The sequence below is a fragment of the Sciurus vulgaris genome, assembly GCF_902686455.1.
Source record: "Sciurus vulgaris genome assembly, chromosome: 10".
Lineage (NCBI taxonomy): Eukaryota > Metazoa > Chordata > Mammalia > Rodentia > Sciuridae > Sciurus > Sciurus vulgaris.
Genome location: NC_136470.1, coordinates 111,012,443 through 111,036,280, shown reverse-complemented (window position 1 = coordinate 111,036,280; position 23,838 = coordinate 111,012,443). Strand labels below are relative to the sequence as shown.

The 23,838-nt window shown below is 38.8% G+C and overlaps 2 protein-coding genes across 2 annotated transcripts; both read left to right on the top strand.

The window, feature by feature from the left end:
• Positions 1-2,092: 2,092 nt before the first annotated feature.
• Positions 2,093-2,579, top strand: LOC306637945 (uncharacterized protein; the record flags this gene model as incomplete). Its single annotated transcript, XM_079100883.1, has 1 exon — positions 2,093-2,579. The coding sequence occupies exon 1, from the start codon at positions 2,373-2,375 to the stop codon at positions 2,577-2,579; it is 207 nt and encodes a 68-aa protein (XP_078957009.1). The 5' UTR covers positions 2,093-2,372.
• A 41-nt stretch (positions 2,580-2,620) lies between these two features.
• On the top strand, positions 2,621-6,139 carry LOC306637944 (B-cell CLL/lymphoma 9 protein-like; the record flags this gene model as incomplete). The annotated part of the gene is made up of 2 exons (XM_079100882.1): positions 2,621-5,762; positions 6,053-6,139. The coding sequence occupies 2 exons, from the start codon at positions 2,621-2,623 to the stop codon at positions 6,076-6,078; spliced, it is 3,168 nt and encodes a 1,055-aa protein (XP_078957008.1). The 3' UTR covers positions 6,079-6,139.
• Between the last annotated feature and the right edge of the window lie 17,699 nt (positions 6,140-23,838).

Sequence of the window (23,838 nt, the reverse complement as noted above, 5' to 3'; positions counted from 1 at the left end):
CCAAAAATAAATATTTGGATCAAAACATGTTAGTCAGTGATTTTATGTAGGCAGCTTAATTTTTCTTTCTGGTCTGCTGTATCACTTACTTTAACTATTCCTTATGATTTTTAGTTTATAAACATTGAACAGAAACTAATTTCTAGGTTTGCGAGGAAGATTTATTTCTTTAGGAACACTTTGTCTCTTGGCAGACATGAATTTCTAGTATTAAGATGTAACAAAGTGACTTTATTAAGTTTCCTTAGTGCCAAGTTTTTGTCCCTGTCGGTATAAGAAACAAAACATTTAGTGAAAGCAATATTGATTTGGGAAGGGCTTTTAACAATGAATGATGTACACACAATTTTTAAACCATAAAATAATTAATATTCACAAAATGACAACTTTACAGGTATCTGAGTAAGATATATTTCTAAGTTCTTTTCAACCAGCGTTCTTTTACAGATCAGCAATATGATTTTATATAGGCCATCAGAATGTAGTATGGATGCAAAGTGTTATCATATATATTTTTTCAAACTGAACATGTTTCAAAATTAAATATCTTTAATACTGGGTATATTGGAACAGCATCTCTATCTACTCCATTCTTCACAGGGTTTCATCCTTACTTTGCATTTTCCTCTCAGCATGAAATAGTAGAAGAGTTAAATATTAGTTCCACATTGCAAATCAATGCTCCAAGAAACCTATGGGAACTTCTCAAAGCAAGTTCTATTTTCTCAACCAGACTAGAGAAAAAAAAAAAAAAAAAAATCATGCAATCTCCTGTCTTCATATAATTGACTCAACATGTAAAGGAGAATAGAACAAGTTGAAAGCTGTCACTCATCTCTTAGGAAAACAGGATAAAGAACTTAGTGAAACTTACATAAGTGTATTTGTATTATTTTTATTCTCTATAAAAGGAGTAAGTTTCATGAGTCCCCTTTCTTCCCTACTAACACCATTTTCCTAACATTTAAATTTCCACGAAAGCTTTTGTTTTCCATATGCATCTGTATTTCTAATAGGAAACATGGAAGCCAGAGACTCTATCATAAAAGTTCTTGAAGACCATGTTAGAAAACTGGTTCTTGCAAAATTTCTGATTGTTATTCATGCCTATTAGGTGATATATAAAATGATAACCATTGCAAGATTATACATTACATAATTTAAACTCCAAGTTAATTTTCAGCCATTCAAATTTATTGAGCTCCTATTAGAAGGGGGAAGAAACTATCTGTCGTCTGGGTGGGGAAGGGAAGTCGTTCTACTCCCCTGCCTTCCTCCATTTCTGTTGTTTAGGTTACCTTCACTCTCCTAGCACATAGAAAAAGATGAAGTTACTAAAACATTTGACCAGAGTAAAGGGTGTGAATTATGGCATATTTATTGACGTATTTTTTAGTTATGAACATAGTATTGCTTCTTGTTTAAAAATGCAAACTTGCATCCAAGTCAGCCCTGTCTGTACTTTGTTGCTTTGGTTGTTTGGCATCTGCAGCTTTAGTCATCACATCATGTCTTCTGAGTACACCTATCATTATGAGCTCTTTATCATTTAGTCTCCTGTGCCTGAAGTAATCAGAAAAAAGGATGACCATACAGCTAAGATTTTAGATAAAACTACTTATACCTGGAGTGGAGGTTTTCTTGGGAGGCAATGGGAGAACATTATTATAATTTTTACTGTGCATTGCATACATGATCTTATGCGAAAGGACTAAAGCGAAGTTCCAACAATTGGTGGACTGACCTGGAAACTGTATCCACCAAACCATTCCAATTTCATGAGTCCTTTCTTCAACTTTTGTTCTCTATGTAAAGTATTTTGATGGCCTTAATAAAAATTCTCACCCTCTCTGCCTTCCTTCCCTTCTTCCTTCATTCCTACCTTTTTCTGATGGAGAGGGAGGAGAATGAATGAGGAAAACCATTAATAAAAACATAACCCAGAAAGGGGGAGGCGCCGGCGGACAATGGAGCCTATGTGTGCCTGCGGGATGCGGGAGTGGGACAGCGCCGCCGCCCGGGCTGCGCCGCCGCTGCCGCTGGCCCCGGCCCCGGTCCCCCGGGGCTGAGAGCCCCCCCGGACCGGACCGAAGCCCCCTCCCCTGCTCCGCTCCTCCTCGCCCCTCCCCCACTCCTGCCTCCAGGGACTGAATGTGGGACTAGCTAGTGTCCTTCCACTTTGACTTAAAAATTCCCTTCTGTTTGGGTGGCAGAGATCATTATAGAAAGCTCGTGTGTCCTGATGTAGAAGAAGAGAGCAAATTGGACACCTTAAAAGGTGAGATCACCTTTAAGAAAGGGGTTCCTGGACTCACCACCTCCAGGATGAGCACTGCAGTGTCGTGACCCTTGGGGTTTTGAGTGCCCTGGAGATGCGAGATTTTCCTTTGGCAGCAGGAGGCACACACCCAGAGAATGCAGAAGCTGCAAGGGGAAAGGACCCACTTCCACAGCAGAGAAAAACAAAGAGGAAAAAGGCATATAGGTGGCCAGTGCTAAGGGCCACACCAAGCAAGCAGTGGGCAACTGCTGCTGCCCTCAGCAGCTGCTTCTGCAACAGCCCGAGAGGAACTCGGTGAGCCCGTCCCTGTTTGTGACTGCAAGCTCAGGATTTCAATCAATGCATTCCAGTAACCCTAAAGTGAGGAACACACAGAGTAGCCCTAAGTCAAAGCAGGAGGTGATGGTCTGTCCCCCTACAGTGATGTCCCCATCTGGAAACCCCCAGCTGGATTCCAAATTCTCCAATCAGGGTAAACAGGGGGGCTCAGCCAGCCAATCCCAGCCATCCGCCTGTGACTCCAAGAGTGGGGGCCATACCCCTAAAGCACTCCCTGGCCCAGGTGGGAGCATGGGGCTGAAGAATGGGGCTGGAAATGGTGCCAAGGGCAAGGGGAAAAGGGATCGAAGTATTTCCACCATCTCCTTTGATCAGAGAGATCCTGGGACTCCAAACGATGACTCTGACATGAAAGAATGTAATTCTGCTGATCATATAAAGTCCCAGGATTCCCAGCACACACCACACTCCATGACCCCATCAACTGCTACAGCCCTCAGGTCTTCCACCCCTTCCCATGGCCAAACTACTGCCCCAGAGCCCACACCTGCTCAGAAGACTCCAGCCAAAGTGGTATATGTGTTTTCTACTGAGATGGCCAATAAAGCTGCAGAAGCTGTATTGAAGGGCCAGGTTGAAACAATCGTCTCTTTCCACATCCAGAACATCTCTAACAGCAAGACAGAGAGAAGCACAGCCCCTCTGAATACACAGATATCTGCCCTTCAGAATGATCCGAAACCTCTCCCACAACAACCCCCAGCTCCAGCAAACCAGGACCAGAATTCTTCCCAGAACACCAGACTGCAGCCAACTCCACCCATTCCTGCACCAGCACCCAAGCCCGCTGCACCCCCGTGTCCCCTGGACCACGATAGTCCTGGGTTAGAAAATAAACTGATTCCTCCTGTGGGCAGTCCTGCCAGCTCCACTCCGTTGCCCCCAGACGGTACCGGGCCAAACTCAATGCCCAACAATCGAGCAGTGACCCCTGTCTCCCAGGGGAGCAATAGCTCTTCAGCAGATCCCAAAGCCCCTACACCTCCATCAGTGTCCAGCGGTGAGCCCCCCACATTGGGAGAAAACCCTGATGGCCTGTCTCAGGAGCAGCTGGAGCACCGTGAGCGCTCCTTACAAACTCTCAGAGATATCCAGCGTATGCTTTTCCCTGATGAGAAAGAATTCACAGGAGGACAAAGTAGGGGACCCCAGCAGAATCCTGGGGTATTAGATGGACCTCAGAAAAAACCAGAAGGGCCAAAACAGGCCATGATGGCTCAATCCCAAAGCCTAGGTAAGCGACCTGGGCCCCAGACAGATGTGGGAGCTCCCTTTGGCCCTCAAGGACATAGAGATGTACCCTTTTCTCCAGATGAAATGGTTCCACCTTCTATGAACTCCCAGTCTGGGCCCATAGGACCCGACCACCTGGACCACATGACCCCTGAGCAGATAGCGTGGCTGAAACTGCAGCAGGAATTTTACGAAGAGAAGAGGAGGAAGCAGGAACAAGTGGTTGTCCAACAGTGCTCCCTCCAGGACATGATGATCCATCAGCATGGGCCACGGGGAGTGGTCCGAGGGCCTCCTCCTCCATACCAGATGACCCCTAGTGAAGGCTGGGCGCCTGGGGGTGCAGAGCCATTTTCTGATGGTATCAACATTTCACATTCTCTGCCCCCGAGGGGCATGGCTCCCCATCCCAACATGCCAGGGAGCCAGATGTGCCTCCCTGGATTTGCAGGAATGATAAACTCTGAAATGGAAGGGCCAAATGTGCCCAACCCTGCATCTAGACCAGGCCTTTCTGGAGTCAGTTGGCCAGACGATGTGCCAAAAATCCCAGATGGTCGAAATTTCCCTCCTGGCCAAGGTGTCTTCAGCGGTCCTGGCCGAGGGGAACGCTTCCCAAACCCCCAAGGATTATCTGAAGAAATGTTTCAACAGCAGTTAGCAGAGAAACAGCTGGGTCTCCCCCCAGGGATGACCATGGAAGGTATTAGGCCCAGCATGGAGATGAACAGGATGATCCCAGGCTCCCAGCGCCACATGGAGCCTGGGAATAATCCCATTTTCCCTCGGATACCAGTTGAGGGCCCACTGAGTCCTTCCAGGGGTGACTTTCCAAAAGGAATGCCTCCACAGATAGGCCCTGGTCAGGAACTTGAGTTTGTGATGGTTCCTAGTGGGATGAAGGGAGATGTCAATCTCAATGTCAGCATAGGATCCAACACTCAGATGATACCTCAGAAGATGAGAGAGACTGGGGCAGGCCCTGAGGAGATGATGAAATTACGCCCAGGTGGTTCAGACATGCTGCCTGCCCAGCAGATGGTACCCCTGCCATTTGGTGAGCACCCTCAGCAGGAGTATGGCATGGGCCCCAGGCCATTCCTTCCCATGTCTCAGGGTCCAGGCAACAACAGTGGCTTGCGGAATCTCAGAGAATCAATTGGGCCCGACCAAAGGACTAACAGCCGGCTCAGTCATATGCCACCACTACCTCTCAACCCTTCTAGTAACCCTACTAGCCTCAACACAGCTCCTCCGGTTCAGCGTGGCCTAGGACGGAAGCCGTTGGATATATCTGTGGCAGCCAGCCAGGTGCATTCCCCAGGCATTAACCCTCTGAAGTCTCCCACAATGCACCAAGTCCAGTCCCCGATGCTGGGCTTGCCCTGGGGGAACCTCAAGTCCCCCCAGACTCCATCACAGCTGGCAGGCATGCTGGCGGGCCCAGCTGCTGCTTCCATTAAGTCCCCCCCTGTCTTGGGATCTGCTGCTGCTTCGCCGGTTCACCTCAAGTCTCCATCACTTCCTGCCCCATCACCCGGATGGACCTCCTCTCCCAAACCTCTCCTTCAGAGTCCTGGGATTCCTCCAAACCATAAAGCTCCCCTCACCATGGCCTCCCCAGCCATGCTGGGAAGTGCAGAGTCAGGTGGCCCCCCACCTCCTACAGCCAGCCAGCCTGCCTCTGTGAATATCCCTGGAAGTCTTCCCTCTAGTACACCTTACACCATGCCCCCAGAGCCAACCCTCTCCCAGAACCCACTCTCAATTATGATGTCTCGAATGTCCAAGTTTGCAATGCCCAGTTCAACCCCATTATACCATGATGCCATCAAGACTGTGGCCAGCTCTGATGACAACTCCCCTCCAGCTCATTCTCCCAACCTGCCATCAATGAATAATATGCCAGGTAAGAAGTCAGAAAGATGGAATGTGAAGCTGGTGCTAGACCAAAGAGAAACTTCTTGAATTGTTTTCTTAATGACTGTAGACTTAAACAGGTGGACATTTAACTGGTTGTAAATGTACCATTAGAGTTAGTTTCAATATACTAAAGTGCCTTGACTAGTGGAAGATCACACATTTTTATCAGTTTGATGCCACATTTGTAATACAGCAGGTTTCCTTACAGTTATGATGCTTCTGTGTCCCTGGGTGAGTGTTTTGTGCCCCCCCCCCCTTTCTTTGGTTCTCTTTCAGTAATACTAAAAGTCATTTCTCTTTAACATGCTGATTGGAATATCTTTAGTTCTCAAGTATTTTCCTGGAAAGACAACCTCAAACCACAAGGCACCACAGGATTCCAGACAGTGGAAATCCCCTATTTCCTAGAGGAGTTATTTCTTTAGAACTAGGGAGACAATAAAATTCTTCCTTTCTCTACTTGTTCTGTTTGCCTTCATTCCTTTACCCACCTCCACCTCCACCTCCACCCCCACCAATCTCAGAAAAAAGAAATAATCTTCAATGGTGAAGGTGATCAGCAATCCTAATTAACCAGGTTAGGACATGCTTTGTGAATGGCACAAACACCATCCCTTCTACACTCAATGGTAATTCCAGAGAGAAACCAAATATTTAGATATCCCAGAGACTATGGTAGAACATTACACTTGCCGTTTTCCATTAAAAATTATCATTGCCTTAACATTCCTTGTAACCTGGGATTAAAGGGTCTCTTGATAAGGCAACATAAAATAATGCCAGATGTCAGTTGGAAAAAGACCTGTTTGGTTTGTTATTGTTCCTGAGAATTGTACTTATAGAACCAATTAATCCTCTGTCTACAAAAAAGGCCATACTTAAGTCATTCAGGCAAATTATTTTCTTTTATATTAAATTGTCTCCAATGAAGAAAAAAAAACAAAACAAAACATAACCCATACAGTGATCTGTCTAACTAAGGAGATGCAGAAAATTTACAATAAATAGTCATGTGAAGAAGAAAATCTGATATTTTGTGGTAGAGAGAACACAAAAATATGAATTTTTTTGATGTTTTGGGTATTTTTATAACCAGAAATTAACCTAGAGGTGCTTAACCACTGTGCCATATCCCCACTCTATTTTATTTTATTTTATTTTTCATTTTGAGATAGTGCTTCCTTAAGTTGCTCAGGGTCTTGCTAAATTGCTGAGAATGGCTTTGAAGTTGTGATTCTCCTGCCTCAGCCTTTCGAGCTGCTGGGATTACCTGCATGAACCACTATGCCCAGCAAAGAAAGGGATCTTGAAAGGGAAGTATTTATCTAATTTGTATAAAATTCAGGCCAGTCCACAGGGTGTGCCATTCTATGGAGGGTAAATGTGAAGAGAAAAACCATGGGAGCAATAAAGAGAAGGCATTTTATTTATCTACAGGAAGTCTTATATGCATTGATTAAAACATGAGAGTAGGGCCAGGTGGGTGATTACAAGTGCATTCCTGTAATTGCAGCAACTTGGGAAGGCTGAGCCAGGAGGATCAAATGTTCAAGGCCAGTCTCAGCAATTCAGTGAGGCCCTGGGCAACTTAGCAAGACTCTGCCTCAAATATCAAAAAGGACTGGGGATGCAGTTTGGTGGTTAAGATCCCCTGGGTTCAATCTTCTATACCAAAACAAACAAACAAAACCCCCAAAACACAAGAATAGAAAATCCCTTAAAGATCTCATATTTCACAAATAAACAAGAATACTGATGATCAAATAAGGAAATCAGATAGGAACATACTTCAGGTACAATTTTAAATATCGACTTAAGAAAAAAAAAAGTGTATGAAGAAGGGAAATAAAAAGTCCATTCATAGTCCTTAAAAAAAAAAAAAAAAAGAAAGAAAGAAAAAAAGAATTTGAAGCCCAAAAGGTACCAAATGATTTGAAGGTTGCTGAGTTACAGATTGATCTTCAGAGAATAATCATTTTTTTTTTTTTTGCTGTCAATTTATAGAATGAATTTAAAGGACAGACATGAGGGTTATAATGTTATTATTTATTTATTTTTTTGCCTTTTGCATCTGTTCTATTATACTGGTTAGATAATGAAAGGCTGAAACAATGTGGTAGAATTAGGATAATAGAGGAACAACCAGAATTGAGAGGCACTACTGATACAAAAAGGTTTTACATATTAACTGACTAAAAATATCAATGGGCTAATAGCAATAATGAGTCAAAATAGGATTAAATACTTTAATTCTGAAGGCCCAAGATAATGATGATGCATTCAATTGAAAAAGAAAAAAAAATTAGAGGTTTGACTTTAAGATGATGAGTTCAGTTTTGGACAAACTAAATACAAAGTACTCATGGGATACACAGATGGAAATATCTGTAAATATTGCTGTTGTTTTACTGATTGAGTTAGAGCTAGTCATCTATACCTATTGTGTGCCTGCTTAATTTATTCCATTTTCTTTAAGAAAAATCACTCACCCAGTCCCTTGATATAAACAGTGTTTAGTGACCACTGCAGGGGCTGGCCAGGAGATTTGCCTCCCACTGAATAGATACTTGTCCCCAGTGACATCAAATCAGATCCCTCCCAAGATTTTGAATTGAGTTTCATAGACATCACTCAGTCTCCTGAAGTCTTTATCTGCAGTTGGGATAGTAACACATAAAGTAGACAAATATGACCTATAAATAATCAGTGATGCACAAACAAGAGAACTGAGAGAACATGTGGAATTAGGAAAACCGGATAGTTGGATAAACATATGTATGTAGACAAATTCTCTGTTATGAATCATACTCAAGATTGAAAATAAATACTCCTTGCTGAAAGTACACCATTGCTACAGTCAGATGATAAAAAAAGAACCTCTACACAAATATAGCAAACATCTCTTGAGATGATACCCTGCTCCACATTGATTGTTTTTTCTTGAACCTGCCACCAATATGAAGGAAGAAAATGATCCAAACAAATCTAGATTCCATAGTAATAGAATCCAATGACAGTATGTTAGAAGAAATGTCAGAAAAGGACTTCAGATTATACATGATTAAAATGATTCGCAAAGCAAAGGATGAGATAAGAGAGCAAATGCAGGCAATGAATGATAATACCAATAAGCTGAAAGAGCACCTGCAGGAAGCAAAAGATCATTTCAACAAAGAAATAGAGATTCTAAAAAACAAACAAACAAACAAAAAACCCCAGAAATCCTTTAAATGAAGGAAACGATAAACCAAATAAAAACTCAATGGAAAGCATCACCAAAAGACTAGACCACTTGGAAGACAGAACCTCAGACAATGAAGACAAAATATTTAATCTTGAAAATAAAGTTGCCCAAACAGAAAACATGATAAGAAATCATGAACAGAATCTCCAAGAACTATGGGACATCATGAAAAGACAAAATTTAAGAATTATTGGGATTGAGGAAGGCACAGAGATACAAACCAAAGGAATGAACAACCTATTCAATGAAATAATATCAGAAAATTTCCCAAACCTGAAGAATGAAATGGAAAATCAAATACAAGAGGCTTACAGAACACCAAATGCACAGAATCACAACAGATCCACACCAAGGCACATTATAATGAAAATGCCCAACATTCAAAATAAAGATAGGATTTTGAAGGCTGTGAGAGAAAAGCATCAGATTACATATAGGGAGAGAACAATAAGAATAGCAGCTGACTTCTCAACCCAGACTCTAAAAGCTAGAAGGGCCTGGACCAACATATTTCAAGCTCTGAAAGAACATGGTTGCCAAACAAAAATCCTATACCCAGCAAAACTAACCTTCAGATTTGAAGATGAAATAAAATCCTTCCATGATAAACAAAAGTTAAAAGAATTTACAAATAGAAAGCCTGCGCTACAGAATGTTCTCAACAAAATATTTCATGAGGAGGAAATGAAGAACAATAATGGAGGTCAGCAAAGGGAAGAACTACCTTAGATAAAAACCACTCAAAGGAGAAACCAAGCCAACTTAAAAACCAAAAATAAGCCAAATGACTGGGAATACAGTTGTTCATGTATCTTCCCCTCTAGCAGTGCAGATCTGGGGTATTACAGATTTCCCCCTATAGGCTTATAGTGGCTCTATGTGTTTTCAAAACCCTTTCTTTAAGGGGAGATCAATATTAGCAGGGCCCAATTCAGACACTAGGCAATCCTAGACCAAATAGCCCCTATGAGGACAATAACAAAAGTCATAATAAACAGAATGAGTTCAAATATTATCTTCAGTAAAACAAACAGATTTGCAATAAGGTCTGCAGTTTCAAATGGAGGACAAAGAGGATGCAGAGGGATGTAGAATGTGGCTGTTAATGGGATAAGAAAAGAATATACAGAAGTTCTAGATAATAGAAAGGGTGAGAGTGTAATCAAAAGAAATTGGATGTTAGCATGAAAAAACGGGAGAAAGAGATTCTGAGGGAAGAGGTAAACAAAAGGAAAAGAGAGCAAGAAAAGTAAAGAAATAAAAACTTAAATTTTTTCAATAAGGAGAAAAAAGAAAATCTACAGTATAACAGTCATATAGTAATGAAACCTCCCAGTGTTCAGTAGCCTGATGCATGAGAGGTACCTGACAATGAGCTTCAGGTCTCTAGCAGGCGTCTCAGGATAGGTTTTGCCCCACCTACAGATCAGAGCTACAGCTTCCAGGATTACCCAAGTTGGCCACTCTGGCTTCGAAATGTGTTGGCAAATGGGGAGCTGCAGCTCAGGGTGTGGCCGTGGTCGGCAAGAAGTCCTGGAGGTGGGATGCGGTTGGTCAGGCAGGGGTCCTGGAAGTCAGGTGTGTTTGGTGTGGTTGTGGGATCCTGGAGGCCGGTTGCAATCAGTCAGTCTGGGGTCCCGGTGATAGGGCGCAGTCAATTGGTCTGGGGGCTCTGGTGGCAGGGAGCAGTCAGCCTCAAAAAAAGTAAAATACTTGTGAATCAATCTAACCAAAAGGCAAAAGATCTCTACAATGAAAACTACAAAACATTGAAGAAAGAAATTGAGGAAGACCTTAGACGATGGAAAGATCTTCCATGTTCTTGGATAGGCAGAATTAATATTGTCAAAATGGCCATACTACCTAAAGTGCTATACAGATTCAATGCAATTCCAATTAAAATCCCAATGACATACCTTACAGAAATAGAGCAAGCAATCATGAAATTCATCTGGAAGAATAAGAAACCCAGAATAGCTAAAGCAATCCTTAGCAGGAAGAATGAAACAGGGTATCGCAATACCAGAACTTCAAGTATACTCCAAAGCAATAGTAACAAAAACAGCCTGGTATTGGTACCAAAATAGACAGGTAGATCAATGGTACAGAATAGAGGACATGGACACAAACCCAAATAAATACAATTTTCTCATACCAGATGAAGGTGCCAAAAATATGTAATGGAGAAAAGACAGCCTGTTCAACAAATGGTGCTGGAAAAACTGGAAATCCATATGCAACAGAATGAAACTCAACCCCTATCTCTCACCCTGCACAAAACTCAATTCACAATGGATCAAGTGTCGCTGGCTCTTTGCGGTACAAAATCCGTGGATATTTGTCACCGCTTGCAGCAACAACTTACACGGGTCTTATGGGTGGTGGAGTGGAAACTGAGGCACTTCCATCTTTCTCTTTAGTGCACTGCTTTCTTGCTTGTTTATTGAGGATAGAGGAAATGAGGTTTACTTGCTTTGAGAGGAGAGAGAGAGAGACTTTGCTTATAAGAGAGAAAGAGACTTTGCTTAAGAGAGACTTTGAGAGAAGGACAGGCTTTGCCTAGAGCTTAGAGGAAGAGAGACTTGCTGTGCCTCACTTAAGTTCTGCTGCTTCCCACTGGTGCGTCCTGCATCCTGTGAACTAAGGGTACGTCTGCCTAAGGTGCCTTAGTGATGCGTCTCAGTTCTCTGTTCTGCGATCTGCCTTCCGCCACTGCCCCTACTCGCTGCTGCTGCGCGCGCGTGTGTGTAGCTGCTTCCGTGTGTCTTTCCCTCTGGCTGCTGCCGCGTGTGTCCTGCTAGCTGCAGCTCTGTGTTTTCTCTCTGGCTACGCTTATATCACCTCCAGGAGGCGGAGAGCAGGGCCACGCCTCTTACGCAAAGATTAGCAAGACTCTAGATGTCCTAGCAGGTACAATTAGGATGCTTGAGAGCATATGCGCATACATTGTGTGCGTGGACAACAAATCACCTGAGTGTGCTTATGTCAATTAACTTCCTCGCTGCCGATGTGGTCAACATGGCACAGCCCCCAACATCAAGTACCTTGAAATCAGACCAGAGACCCTGCATCTTATAGAAGAAAAAGTAGGTCCAAATCTTCACCTTCTTGGCTTAGGATCAGACTTCCTTAACAGGACTCCCATAGCACAAGAAATAAAAGCAAGAATCAATAACTGGGACAGATTCAAACTAAATAGCTTTCTCTCAGCAAAGGAAACTATCAGCAACGTGAAGAAAGAGCCTACAGAGTGGGAGAAAATCTTTGCCACTCATACTTCAGATAGAGCGCTAATTTCCAGAATATATAAAGAACTCAAAAAACTCTACACCAAGAATACAAATAATCCAATCAACAAATGGGCTAAGGATATGAACAGACACTTCACCAAAGAAGATCTACAAGCAATCAACAAACATATGAAAAAATGTTCACCATGTTTAGTAATAAGAGAAATGCAAATCAAAACTACCCTAAGATTTCATCTCACCCCAATTAGAATGGCGATTATCAAGAATACAAGCAACAATAGGTGTTGTCGAGGATGTGGGGAAAAAGGTACACTCATACATTGCTTGTGGGGTGGCAAATTAGTGCAGCCACTCTGAAAGCAGTGTGGAGATTCCTTAGAAAACTTGGAATGAACCCACCATTTGACCCAGCTATCCCACTCCTCGGCCTATACCCAAAGGACTTAAGATCAGCATACTGCAGAGATACAGCCACATCAGTGTTCATTGCTGCTCAATTCATGATAGCCAGACTGTGGAACCAACCTAGATGTCCTTCAATTGATGAATGGATAAAAAACTGTTTTATATACACACACACACACACACACACACACACACACACACACACACAATGGAATATTACTGAGCCATAAAGAATGATAAAATTATGGCATTTGCATGCAAATGGATGAAATTGAAGAATATCGTGCTAAGTGAGATAAGCAAATCTCAAAAATCCAAAAGCTGCAGGATCTCACTGATAAGTGGATGATGACACATATTGGGGGATGGAGGGAGGCAAGAATGGAGGAAGGAGGGACTGTATAGAGGGAAAAGAGGGGGGGGAGGGGTGGGGGAAGGAAAAAAATAACAGAATGAATCAAACATCATTACCCTATGTAAATGTATGATTATGCAAATGGTATGCTGTTACTCCATGTAGAAACAGAAACAACATGTATCCCATTTGTTTACAATAAAAATAAATTAAAAAATAAAAGAATAAATAAATGAATGAAAGCAAGATTAGAGGGGAAGGAGAAAATTGAGAGGGAGGATGGAAGGGGAAAAGAAGGCAATGAGAATTAAAAGACAGAAATTAAATTGAACCATCTATGATTTTGTCAAACTAAACCCAATTAATTTGTAAAAAAAAAACCAAAAAACAAAACAAAACAAACAAACAAACAAAAAAAAACAGCATGGTACTGGCACCAAAAGTGACACAAAGACCAGTGGAACAGACTAGAAGGCACAGGGATAAACCCACATAGATACAGTCCTCTGATACCAAAGATTTCAAAAACATATGTTGGAGAAAACATAGCCTTTTATTAACAAATTGTGCAGAGAAAACTCGATATCCTTATGCAGAAGAAAACAACTTGATACCTATCTCTCAACCTGCACAAAACTCAACTCAAAGTAGATCAAAGTCCTAGGTATTAGACTAGAAACCCTGCAACTGCTAGATAAAAATGTAGGGTCAACAGTCCAAAATGTCAGCATAGGAACTGACTTCTTAACAAGAGTCATACAGCATAAGAAATAAAACTAAAAATAATAAGTGGGATGGCATTAAATTAAAAAAAAAAAAAAACACTTCTGTGAAGTAAATGAAAGAGTGTGAAGAGAGAGCCTATAGAATGGGAGAAGTTTACTACCAGCTCCTCAGACAGTATAATAATATCTAGAATATATAAAGAACCCAGAAAGTTAACATCATAAAACCAACAGCTCCAATTAGTAAATGGGCCAACAGATGAAACAGATAATTCTCTAAAGAAGAAATACAAAGGGCCAATAAATATATGAAAAAAAAAGTTCAGCATCTCTAGCAATTAGGGAAATGCAAATCAAAACTACACTGAGATTTGATCTCACTTCAGTCAGAATAGTACTTTTCAAGAATACAAATAAGTACTGGCAAAGATTTGGGCAAAAAGGTATACTCATATATTGTTGGTGGAATTGCAAATTAGTGCAGCCACTTTGGAAAGCACTATGGATATCCTTCAAAAGACTAGAAACAGAACCATCATATGACCTAGCTATCCATATCCTTGGTATAAATTTAAAAGATCAAAAATCAGCCTACTACAATCACATAGCCACATCCATGTTTATAGTAGCTCAATTTTTATAGCACCTATGCAGCCAACTTAGGTGCCCTCCAACTGATGAATAGATAAAGAAAATGTGGTCTATATACACAATGGTAACCAAGTTATTATGATACATCAACTGTAGAGCTGTGTGTGAGCTCTGGTAGGGTTTATAAGTTATTAAGCTATTAATTTAAGTATTTAAATCCTTTACCATTTTTGAGCCTCCACCCATATATGAACACTTGCTCTCTTGACATTAACTATTTAAAGTATTTATTCTTAGTTTTGCTTACATTTTACAAATAATGAATATGAGGATAAGAAAAGTTACATGAATTTCTTAAATCTTGTGACTGGTCATATGCATGTGGACTTGGTCTCCAGGTTTTGAATTTCAAATCTCCTTTCTCTCAGTACTTTATGTAACTATTGTTATCAGTTCCATCTGGAAGCATTATCAATACTTTAATCAAACATGAAATTAAATAAAAATTTAAAATCTGAAGCATAAAATTAAAATTTTATCTCCATCTATGAGCCTTTAATAAAGCAGTCACAATAAGGAATGTGTAGAGCTTTAAGATTTCATGTTAGAAATATCTAATGCTTCTTGTTGTTTTCACACCCCTTTCCTAAAGACCTTGCCATTTCTGTAACTCTGGAGTTAGCCATCCTACATTCCATGTAAATTCAGTCTTTTGAGTTTGTAGTTTATAAGATTAGAGATTCCATTCTAACATAAATCAGACAAATCAGTTTCTCTCTACCAGGACTTTTTATTTACAGCATATATACCGAGTTCCAAGTTCTGGGGCCAAGGCCTCCAAGGTCATGTAGATCTAGGAGCTGAGATGGCAATTCTAGGGTGACCATGACAGATAGTATGTAGATAGCTGAATCAGTTGAGATCTCTGTTTGGCAAAAATAAGGCAAGCAGAGAAAAGTAGAAACAAAAGGACATTCAACCACAGAGAAAGAAAGGAGAGAAACAGCAAATTTCTGGTGTGGTTACCAACGTGATTGTTTATTCCCAGATCCCTTGCTCTGTAATGCAGTTTCTGTTCTTGGGTTCTGTCTGAAACTCCTACACCCTTCCTTCAAATCTTCTTCCACTGGGAATGAATTTCTATAAGAACATGTTCTCTGCTTAAGAAAAACAATGATATTCAAAGTTAAAGAGATTATGCCGTCAAGTTTTCACTTATTATGAGCAAATGGCTATGTTCTATCAATTGTACTTGACCTAAAACAGCAGTAATTTATCCCTCATAGTCCCAGAGGCCAGAAATTCAAAATCTCTTTGAAGACATCAGGAAGCAATTTGTATATAAATAAATAAGAGGTCGTGATATGTAGGGCTTGAGGTCAGTTTACAACTCGCCTGGTACAGTGACCCACACATAAGACTGAATGAGGTTAATATGCGTTCAAAGGAAAGAGGCTGAAGTCTGATTGATTTACTGACTTGCACTCTCCTGTGCTCTCTGTCCAATACTGTCAACAGGAAAATGCTTAAAAAGAATAAACTGCATAAAAAATGATCAACAAACGAAACAACTAGCTAGGGACCTAATGATGGTTTGTAAAGAAACAAGGAAATGAATGTAGCAACTGACACAGAGATGAAAATCAATTACAAGAATAATCTTACAATAAAGCATTGGGGAGGAGTGGCAAAGGATTAGCAAACCATATGTTGCAGGTAGTTAGTGGACCTTTCATTTGCAGGGCCCTAAAGAAGACATCTTGTTTGTTTTGCCAAGAACTTAAAGAAATAATAAAGCCTAGAAAGATAAGGGAATTGAGCTAGAATATGTCAGAATAAATGGAAACAGAGTGATAAAGTCACCTTAGAATTTGAAATAAAGAATAGACATGGTGAAAACAGAAACATGCAGTGTAGATGTAAGAAAAAACCAAAAAAAAAAAAAAAAAAGCCAATGGAAGGAAAATAGTAGACACGGAAGAAATTGGAGAGTCTAAGTAAACAAAATTGAAGTCCCTGAAGAAAAGTTTGAAAAGTATATTAAAACTTATGGAGAGCTTTTGTCATAGTAAATCTTACAAAGAGTTGATCCACTCATATTCCGCACTGATTAATACCTCATTAATTTTTTTCTGAATGTTAAAGATTCTAGGAGAACATCTGGGTCCCAAACCACAGTATATCTAAGGAAGGGATATCTCTACAACAGTTCAATGTGAGAATACAATGGCACAAAGCTTAAGAAAGTTTTCATGCAAGTTGGATACTGTGGCACATGCCTGTAATCCCAGTGGCCTGGGAGGCTGAAGCAGGAAAAACAAAATTTCAAAGCCAACCTCAGCAAAAGCAAGGCACTAAACAACTCAGTGAGACCCTGTCTCTAAATAAAATACAAAACAGGGCTGGGGATGTGGCCCAGTGTTCGAGTGCCTGTGAGTTCAATCCCAGTACCCCAACCACCTCAAAAATTTTTTTTCAGCCACAAGTGTATTTTGCAATACATATAAACTCGGGAAATTTGCTACTCATGAAATTTTCTTTAAAACAAACAAAAATATAAACCATGATGATGTAAGCCAACCAATTGGAGATGAATAGGAACACTACCTAACAGCCTGTTACTGCACTCAGGCAAGGAGTGGAGTAGGGTGGAGGGTGGAGCATTCTCTGAAACAATGTCCAAAGTATTTAATCTCACTCTTACAAATGATGATGTTGGCAAGTGTAAAAATTATCCCCCAAGTCTCCCAGACTTGTGACTACAAAGTAACACTGTTAAGCAATGTGTTTCCTGACTTAACTAGGGGTCAATGCTGTGACCCCTAATCAAGAACTTATAGAAAACTTTGGTAAAATATCTTGTGCTGATAAAAAAAAAAAAAAATCTATTCCTGTTCAGAGAAACTTTGAGATCTCAGTTTCCATCCTAATCCAAATGAAAAAAACTCTGGGGGCTGGGTACCTCTAAATCAATTTTAGGATACACTAAATTTATTTTGTGTTAGTGTAATAGTCCAGATTGCTTTGCAGATTGGCTGCACCAATACTGCACACAGGTAGTAAGAAGCAGAGGCTGCAGGTTTCCAAAGGGCAAACAAGGACAATGGAGCAAAGAGGAAGACAGGAAACTCCCTCCAGCACATCTACAGACTATCTCCCTTTTTCCTCCTCTGACCACTCTTGCAAACATCTCTGCACTAGAGTACTGGCAAAAAACCAATAGAATTTAAAGCATCATCTGGTAACTCTAGGCATTTCAGTTCTATATCAGTTTCTCAAAGTTACATTTCCTTGAAATCAGTTTGGCCAATCTTGTCATTAGTCACTAATTCTCTGTTGCTCTTTCACTGTCACCTCTTTGACAGGAATTCTGACAAGATCCAGAGGGTCATTTGAGCTCTTTGCTGCTGTTTTCCATTAATGGTTTATTAACTAGCCAAGGCTAAATATATTTTTTCCAATTATGAATCTTTAACCCAAAACTGGCTCTGCAGAATGGTAAATTTCATCTCAACTTTCAAAGTACCAAGTATATTTTCTCCCCAGTTTCAGCAAAAATAAGTATGCTAATATTTTGAGTTACTTTTAAACATAGTTTGGGTTTCATTAAATACAATGGGCTGAAAAAACCTATTTTTTCCCCTGATAAAAAATTCACATTCTTTTCAGAAATCTTCACTTTAAAAATTGTTCTTCATTTTCCCTCCTGTTTTTTTTTTTTTTTTTTTTTTCCCCTTTTCTCCTAAAGCCTGATTTAGACTATCTTTCTTATTGTTAACTATAGGAGAAGTTGCTAAAATAAATCTCAGTTAAGTCCCAATTAACTCATCAACTTCAGAGGCAACCTCCCTCTGAAGCATGTTCTACATCTCCAGGGCTGTTTCCACATCTACTTTTCCACAGCATCCCTCTCACAGCAGAGCCAAAGCAGTATATTTCCCTCTAGTCTGATTCCAGGAGTGTCTGCTCTTTGCATTGCTTCAGCAAGAAGACTTCCCTCTTATCCAAAGAAAGACTGCTTGCCATCAGCATTTTTTTTTTTTTGAAAAGGACATTTCAAGAACATGAGATTCATAGAAGCCAGGGCCTAAAAATGGCCTTCAGAGTAACTACAATTCCTTTGATAGTATAAGCTAGACTTTAGCATTTAAATGTAAGTTTCTAGAGAGAGTATCCTTAGCTTTTATCAAATTCTCAATGAATCTTAGTCTTACCAAAGTTGAACACTCTAAAGGGATGCATGAATCCTCAGGTTACATATTTAATAGGTGGCATGAAAAAGTTTGTAGGTACAAACTTAGCATAATTAAAAAAATCTACAAAATTCACAGCAAATTTAAATTTTCATCTTGAAAATGATGAACAATTAATAGCCCTTATCTACCCTCCAGTACATTGGTTGAGCATTCATGGGAAAATACATGCACAGCTACATTTATATTCATACACACATGACACAAAGATTTAGCCTGACATTACTGATAGACTGCCCAGTACAAGCACATACTTGGTTAATCTATCTTCGATAGTCTCAAAAAAAAAAAAAAAGGTAGTAACAAACTCTTATTAATAGTATTAGTATTTTTGTTTATTTCTGATGCATGAATTCTCTGTCCTCAGATAAACTTTTTTATTTTTATTTTATTTCAAAAGATTTAATTTTGTGAAACGTATCCATACAACTAATGACCAAATTTTGAAAAATTTTAAAATGACATCAATGTACTGATGCCTGAAAAAATTAAATAAATGTCAAATTGTGAAAAGACAAATTAATACAGAGTTTTTGATAATGTTAAATTTAGGGATAAATTACATTGGGAAAGCAGCTTCAGTTTATTTTGGGGAAGCCATGGATATACAAGTTGGACAAATGGTGTTCCACCTGAGACTAAATTATTTTACTTGATTAAAAAAAAAAATGGAATACTCTTTGTTTAGTAAAGATGATCAATTGGTTAGACTGAAATTGTCTTGAAATGTCATAGCTTTCTTAATTAACCATAAAAACTACCATTTAATTTCCTACCATCTTGCCTATTAAATCCTAGGGTAACTAATATCTTGGAATCCAATTGCTTTCTTTCTTTTCTGATAATTGAGAGTCTAACAAGAACATCAAGGAAAAATTCACTTTTACTTTTGTGGTTCAGTGCCTATACAGGGTCAATGGAGAATTACCCTAAAACTCAACTAGCATGTTAAGAAAAACAGAAACAGAAGCACAAAATTGTGTAGATAATAGAAATAGAAGGAAAGAAAAGTCAGCTTCAATTAACTTATTTCAGAATACATAAATGCTTGTGTCATCTCAAAGTGAAAATTTTATTTTTCACTAGATATATTTCTATGTGTGAAAAAGATGGAACATGTGTGTATGCTTCAGTGTGTATATGGGGAGGGGGTACATTATATAGTTACTTTTGGGGCTTCTAAGACTTTTCCTTTGCCTTAGATAAAGTCTATATAAAATTAGATACTTCTTCTTTAGAGGGAAAATAATTTATCTTTTTTAATAAGATATTTTTATTTTTAAAGCTATTTGAGATTATTCATATTAGGAAAGATAGAAAGAATTTATTCAGAAATTGAGTTGAATATAGAGAACTTACCTAAAACCATCCTACTTTAGTTAACCTTGATCACTGATCTACTTTTATTAAGATTTGACTGTTAATTCTAACTTTGGTTCCCTCTAAATTTTGAGTTTCACTTTTCCCATCTTAACTATTGTCTTAACTACTCTTGGTTGTCTATGATTTTGCAAAGCGTTCCCACCTTGCTTTACCTGTGCCTCAAATCATCTTGGCAGAATTGGGAGTAAAAACATCCCAGTTGATCATGGTGTGCTTGCATAGTCACTTATGTTGGTGGGTAAACATTGCAACTTACTCTCCATCCAATTTCCTTATAAGACGAATTTATCATCCTCTCTAAAGATCCATAAACAAAGATTCTCTCTAACCTCCGGAGACTTTCTCTCTTGTACCTTTCCTGTCTTATAACCCATAGTGAGAACTCACCCCCATTTCTCTGATTCTGGCTTTTGTGCTCTAGATCTGTGAATAATTCTATTTCAGGTTGCTGCTCCACTAAAGACTTCTTTCCACAACATGCCATTAATGTTGTTGATCTCTTCTGGGGCACACTCTTTGTCCTGCTACTGTATAGAAGATTATTTCTACCTCTATATAACTTTTAATTCCTTAATTGATTCATGCTCTCAAGTTTAACTACTGAGCAACTATTATATACCAGGAGGTAAAATAATAGGTGTCAAGAATAAAATAATAGACATGATAAACGTGCTCCTATGAGGTTTTCAATCTTGCAAAACTAGTAGTATCCTGAGGATCTCTGTTTTCATTGGAAAACATCTTTATTGATTTAGGAGAGAACTGCATTCTTCCTGGGAAAGTATCACATTTTGTTTTCTCTCCTAGGCAACAAATGAAACATTCATTTTTTGGTGTTTTCAGTCATTGGCCGTCAAGCAAATACTGTGATTCTTTGAATTCCCACTCCAATCTAAGAAGAGCTCTGTTACTGTTCACCATGGCAGAATTTTAAATGTAGAAATAGCGATCTTCTTGCATTCCTATCCAAATGATTAATTCATTCTGTTCTCTTATTGCCATTCCCATACAGATTTGCAATGTGGGCATCCCTATGTGGTGATCAATTGTGAGATAATAATGTGGTTAACCAATAATCAATTACCAAGATTGAGTATTTATTCTCACTCTTATTCCCATTACCAATTACTATACACTGCAGATTTTTAACCTAATAAACATTTCTCAAATCCATCACTTTCTCCTTCATTCTTACCTTGTCTCAAAGTTTAGTACTGAATCGACAATAGTATCTAACCTTGCATTCCTCAAAATCATCCAAATATCCAGAAGGCAATTTATTAAAAATGAATTAAAACCAAATTACTTTATGCATAAATTTCTTCAGTAAATCTATTACTTAAAGGATTAAATCCAAGCAGTAGCCTGAGTTCCTGCATAATAATCCTGACCCACTTTCATTTCTTCTGATCAATGTCCCCAACTAAATAAACACTTTTAAATATCACACCCGTAATCAAACAAAGTAGGATTTACTACTTCTATAGCATGAAAAACTACACCATGAGAATCAATGAAATGTTTCAGAAAGAATGTGAGAAGAGTCTAATTAAAAAATTTGAGTTCCTATTAGGTGATTTGGCGTAGTGTTTAAGAAGGGTGTAAGTTTGGTTTGGATTGGGTCTTGGAAGGAATTGGGCTAAACATAAGATTGTGCATATTATTATTATTATTATTATTTATTTGGAAGATAGAAGGAATGGGAAAATTCTATAGCTGTATTACTTAAGAATCAACAGTCATTCATATTAGCAAGGAAAGGGAGATGTTTGGTTGTCTTAGTTTGAACAATGTTCTTGCTTTGGTGTCTACTCAGACATTATTAGAGAGAGGTCTTATTGATGTCTCACTCCATTGTATCAGAGAGTACCTGTCTGCTGGTGGTGGTCTTTGAATCATCAGTGATTATTAGAGAACACCAAGAACCCCCTGTTGTTGCCAGTTCAGTTCTCAGCTAACACTGGTAGAGGCTGCTTTCTTCCTTTTCTATGTGTCCCTACTCCCTGCTTCTCATGTTGCATGCCCTGAAATTATAAAAACATGCTTACCTTCTCTATTATTTTTTGTGTCTGTTTCTTTACCTATAATCCTTATTCACTCCATCTTTGCTTGACTAAACCCTACTCATTTTTAAAATAAACTTTTAAAAGAACCTTTTTAAACTTTAAGGAAAGTAGAAATATAGTACAAATAATTCTCATGAATTTTCTTTCCCAGTTTTTCCTATTTTTAATCTCCTGCATTAGCAGAGTACACTTGTTACAATTAATCAACTGATACTAATATATTATTAAGTAAAGTCCATTCAGATTTCTTTAGTTTTAATCTAACATCTTTTCACTTTTCAGGAACCCATTGAGGACAGCACTTTTCATTTGTTTGTCAAGTCTCCCTAAACTCTTTTTAGCATAACAATTTCTCAGGTTTTTTTTGTTTTTGATGACTTTGACAATTCCAGGCATACTGGTAAAGGATTTTGTGGGCTGTCCCTCTATTGGAATTGTCTGATGTTTTTCTCATGATTAGACCAGGATTGTGGGTATATAGAGGCAAATTGCCATTTCCATCATATCATATCATGGGTATATACAATCACTATTGATTTATCCACGATTAATTTTACTGGCCAAGGCAGTTATTTCCAGGTTTCTCCACCATAAAGTTAGTCTTTTCTTCCCTCTTTCCATATTGAATACTTTAGTAAGAAGTCACTGTGCATAGCATATCTCTTTTGAATTCTTATGCAAGTGAAATCTCTCTCTTTCCTTCATCTATTTACTTACTAAAACACTATTTCAGTGTAGATTTGCAGATATTTGTCTTATACTTAGGGTTATAATCTCATATTGTTTTGTTAATTTTAATTTATTTGTTATTCAAATTGTTTTCCAGTTTGGGCCATTGGGACTTCCAAATTGGTTTCCGCATTCCTTAGATAAACCCCTATCAGTGTTTTGTTTTGTTATTGACCACTTCCTAATTTTATGGTATCCCAAGATGCTCTCACTCATCTTATGTATTTCTTGCACAAAGAAAATGAGTTATACAGAAACATCCACTTATCCAAGAAGCCTGGTTTTTTTCCTACTAAGGCATCAGTTTCTCCCCAATGATAGTGCAAGGAAACAAATGTGCATAATAATTAGGTACATACATATACCTATAAATATTTATATTTATAACCATGTGTCTATATCAAACAAAACAACAGTTCAACTGATATTTCAAACTCTAACACAAAACTATGTAGTTCATTCTAACTTCCTTCCTTGCCTACCTGTAAATTTGCACTCCAATAGTGAGAAATATGGCTCACGTTTTCTGAACCACACTTCCTTAACAGTTCATTTCCAGTATACATGGATATCAGTTCAAATTGCTAACCCATGCACTCATGGGAAAAAATCGTACCAACGAGAGTGCATTCTAATGTGCTGTTCCTTCCTCAATTTTATGAACTCCACACGTTTTCATGGTTAGCTGGGTCACCACTTTTCCCCCTTCTACTTTTATTGAGCTAGCTTTATATATTTGTAATAAAATGTGATTTTTTTGGTTACAGTTTTCATTCCTCAATTTCTTAAATGATGTTTTTTAGTTTACACATATTAACATCTACTTTTTTGTTGTAAAGATATGCAAATTTTGACAAATGCATAATGTTGTACATCCATTATTAAAGTACCATGTAGAATAATTTCACTGGTCTAAAAATTCCCTTCGTCACCTATTTAGCTGTCCCTCTTTCCCTGTTCCCTGGCAACCACTAGACTTTTTTATCTTTTCCTGAATATGATGTAATTCCAATCATTAACATGTACTTTTCACACCAACTTATTGTACTTAAAGTATTTA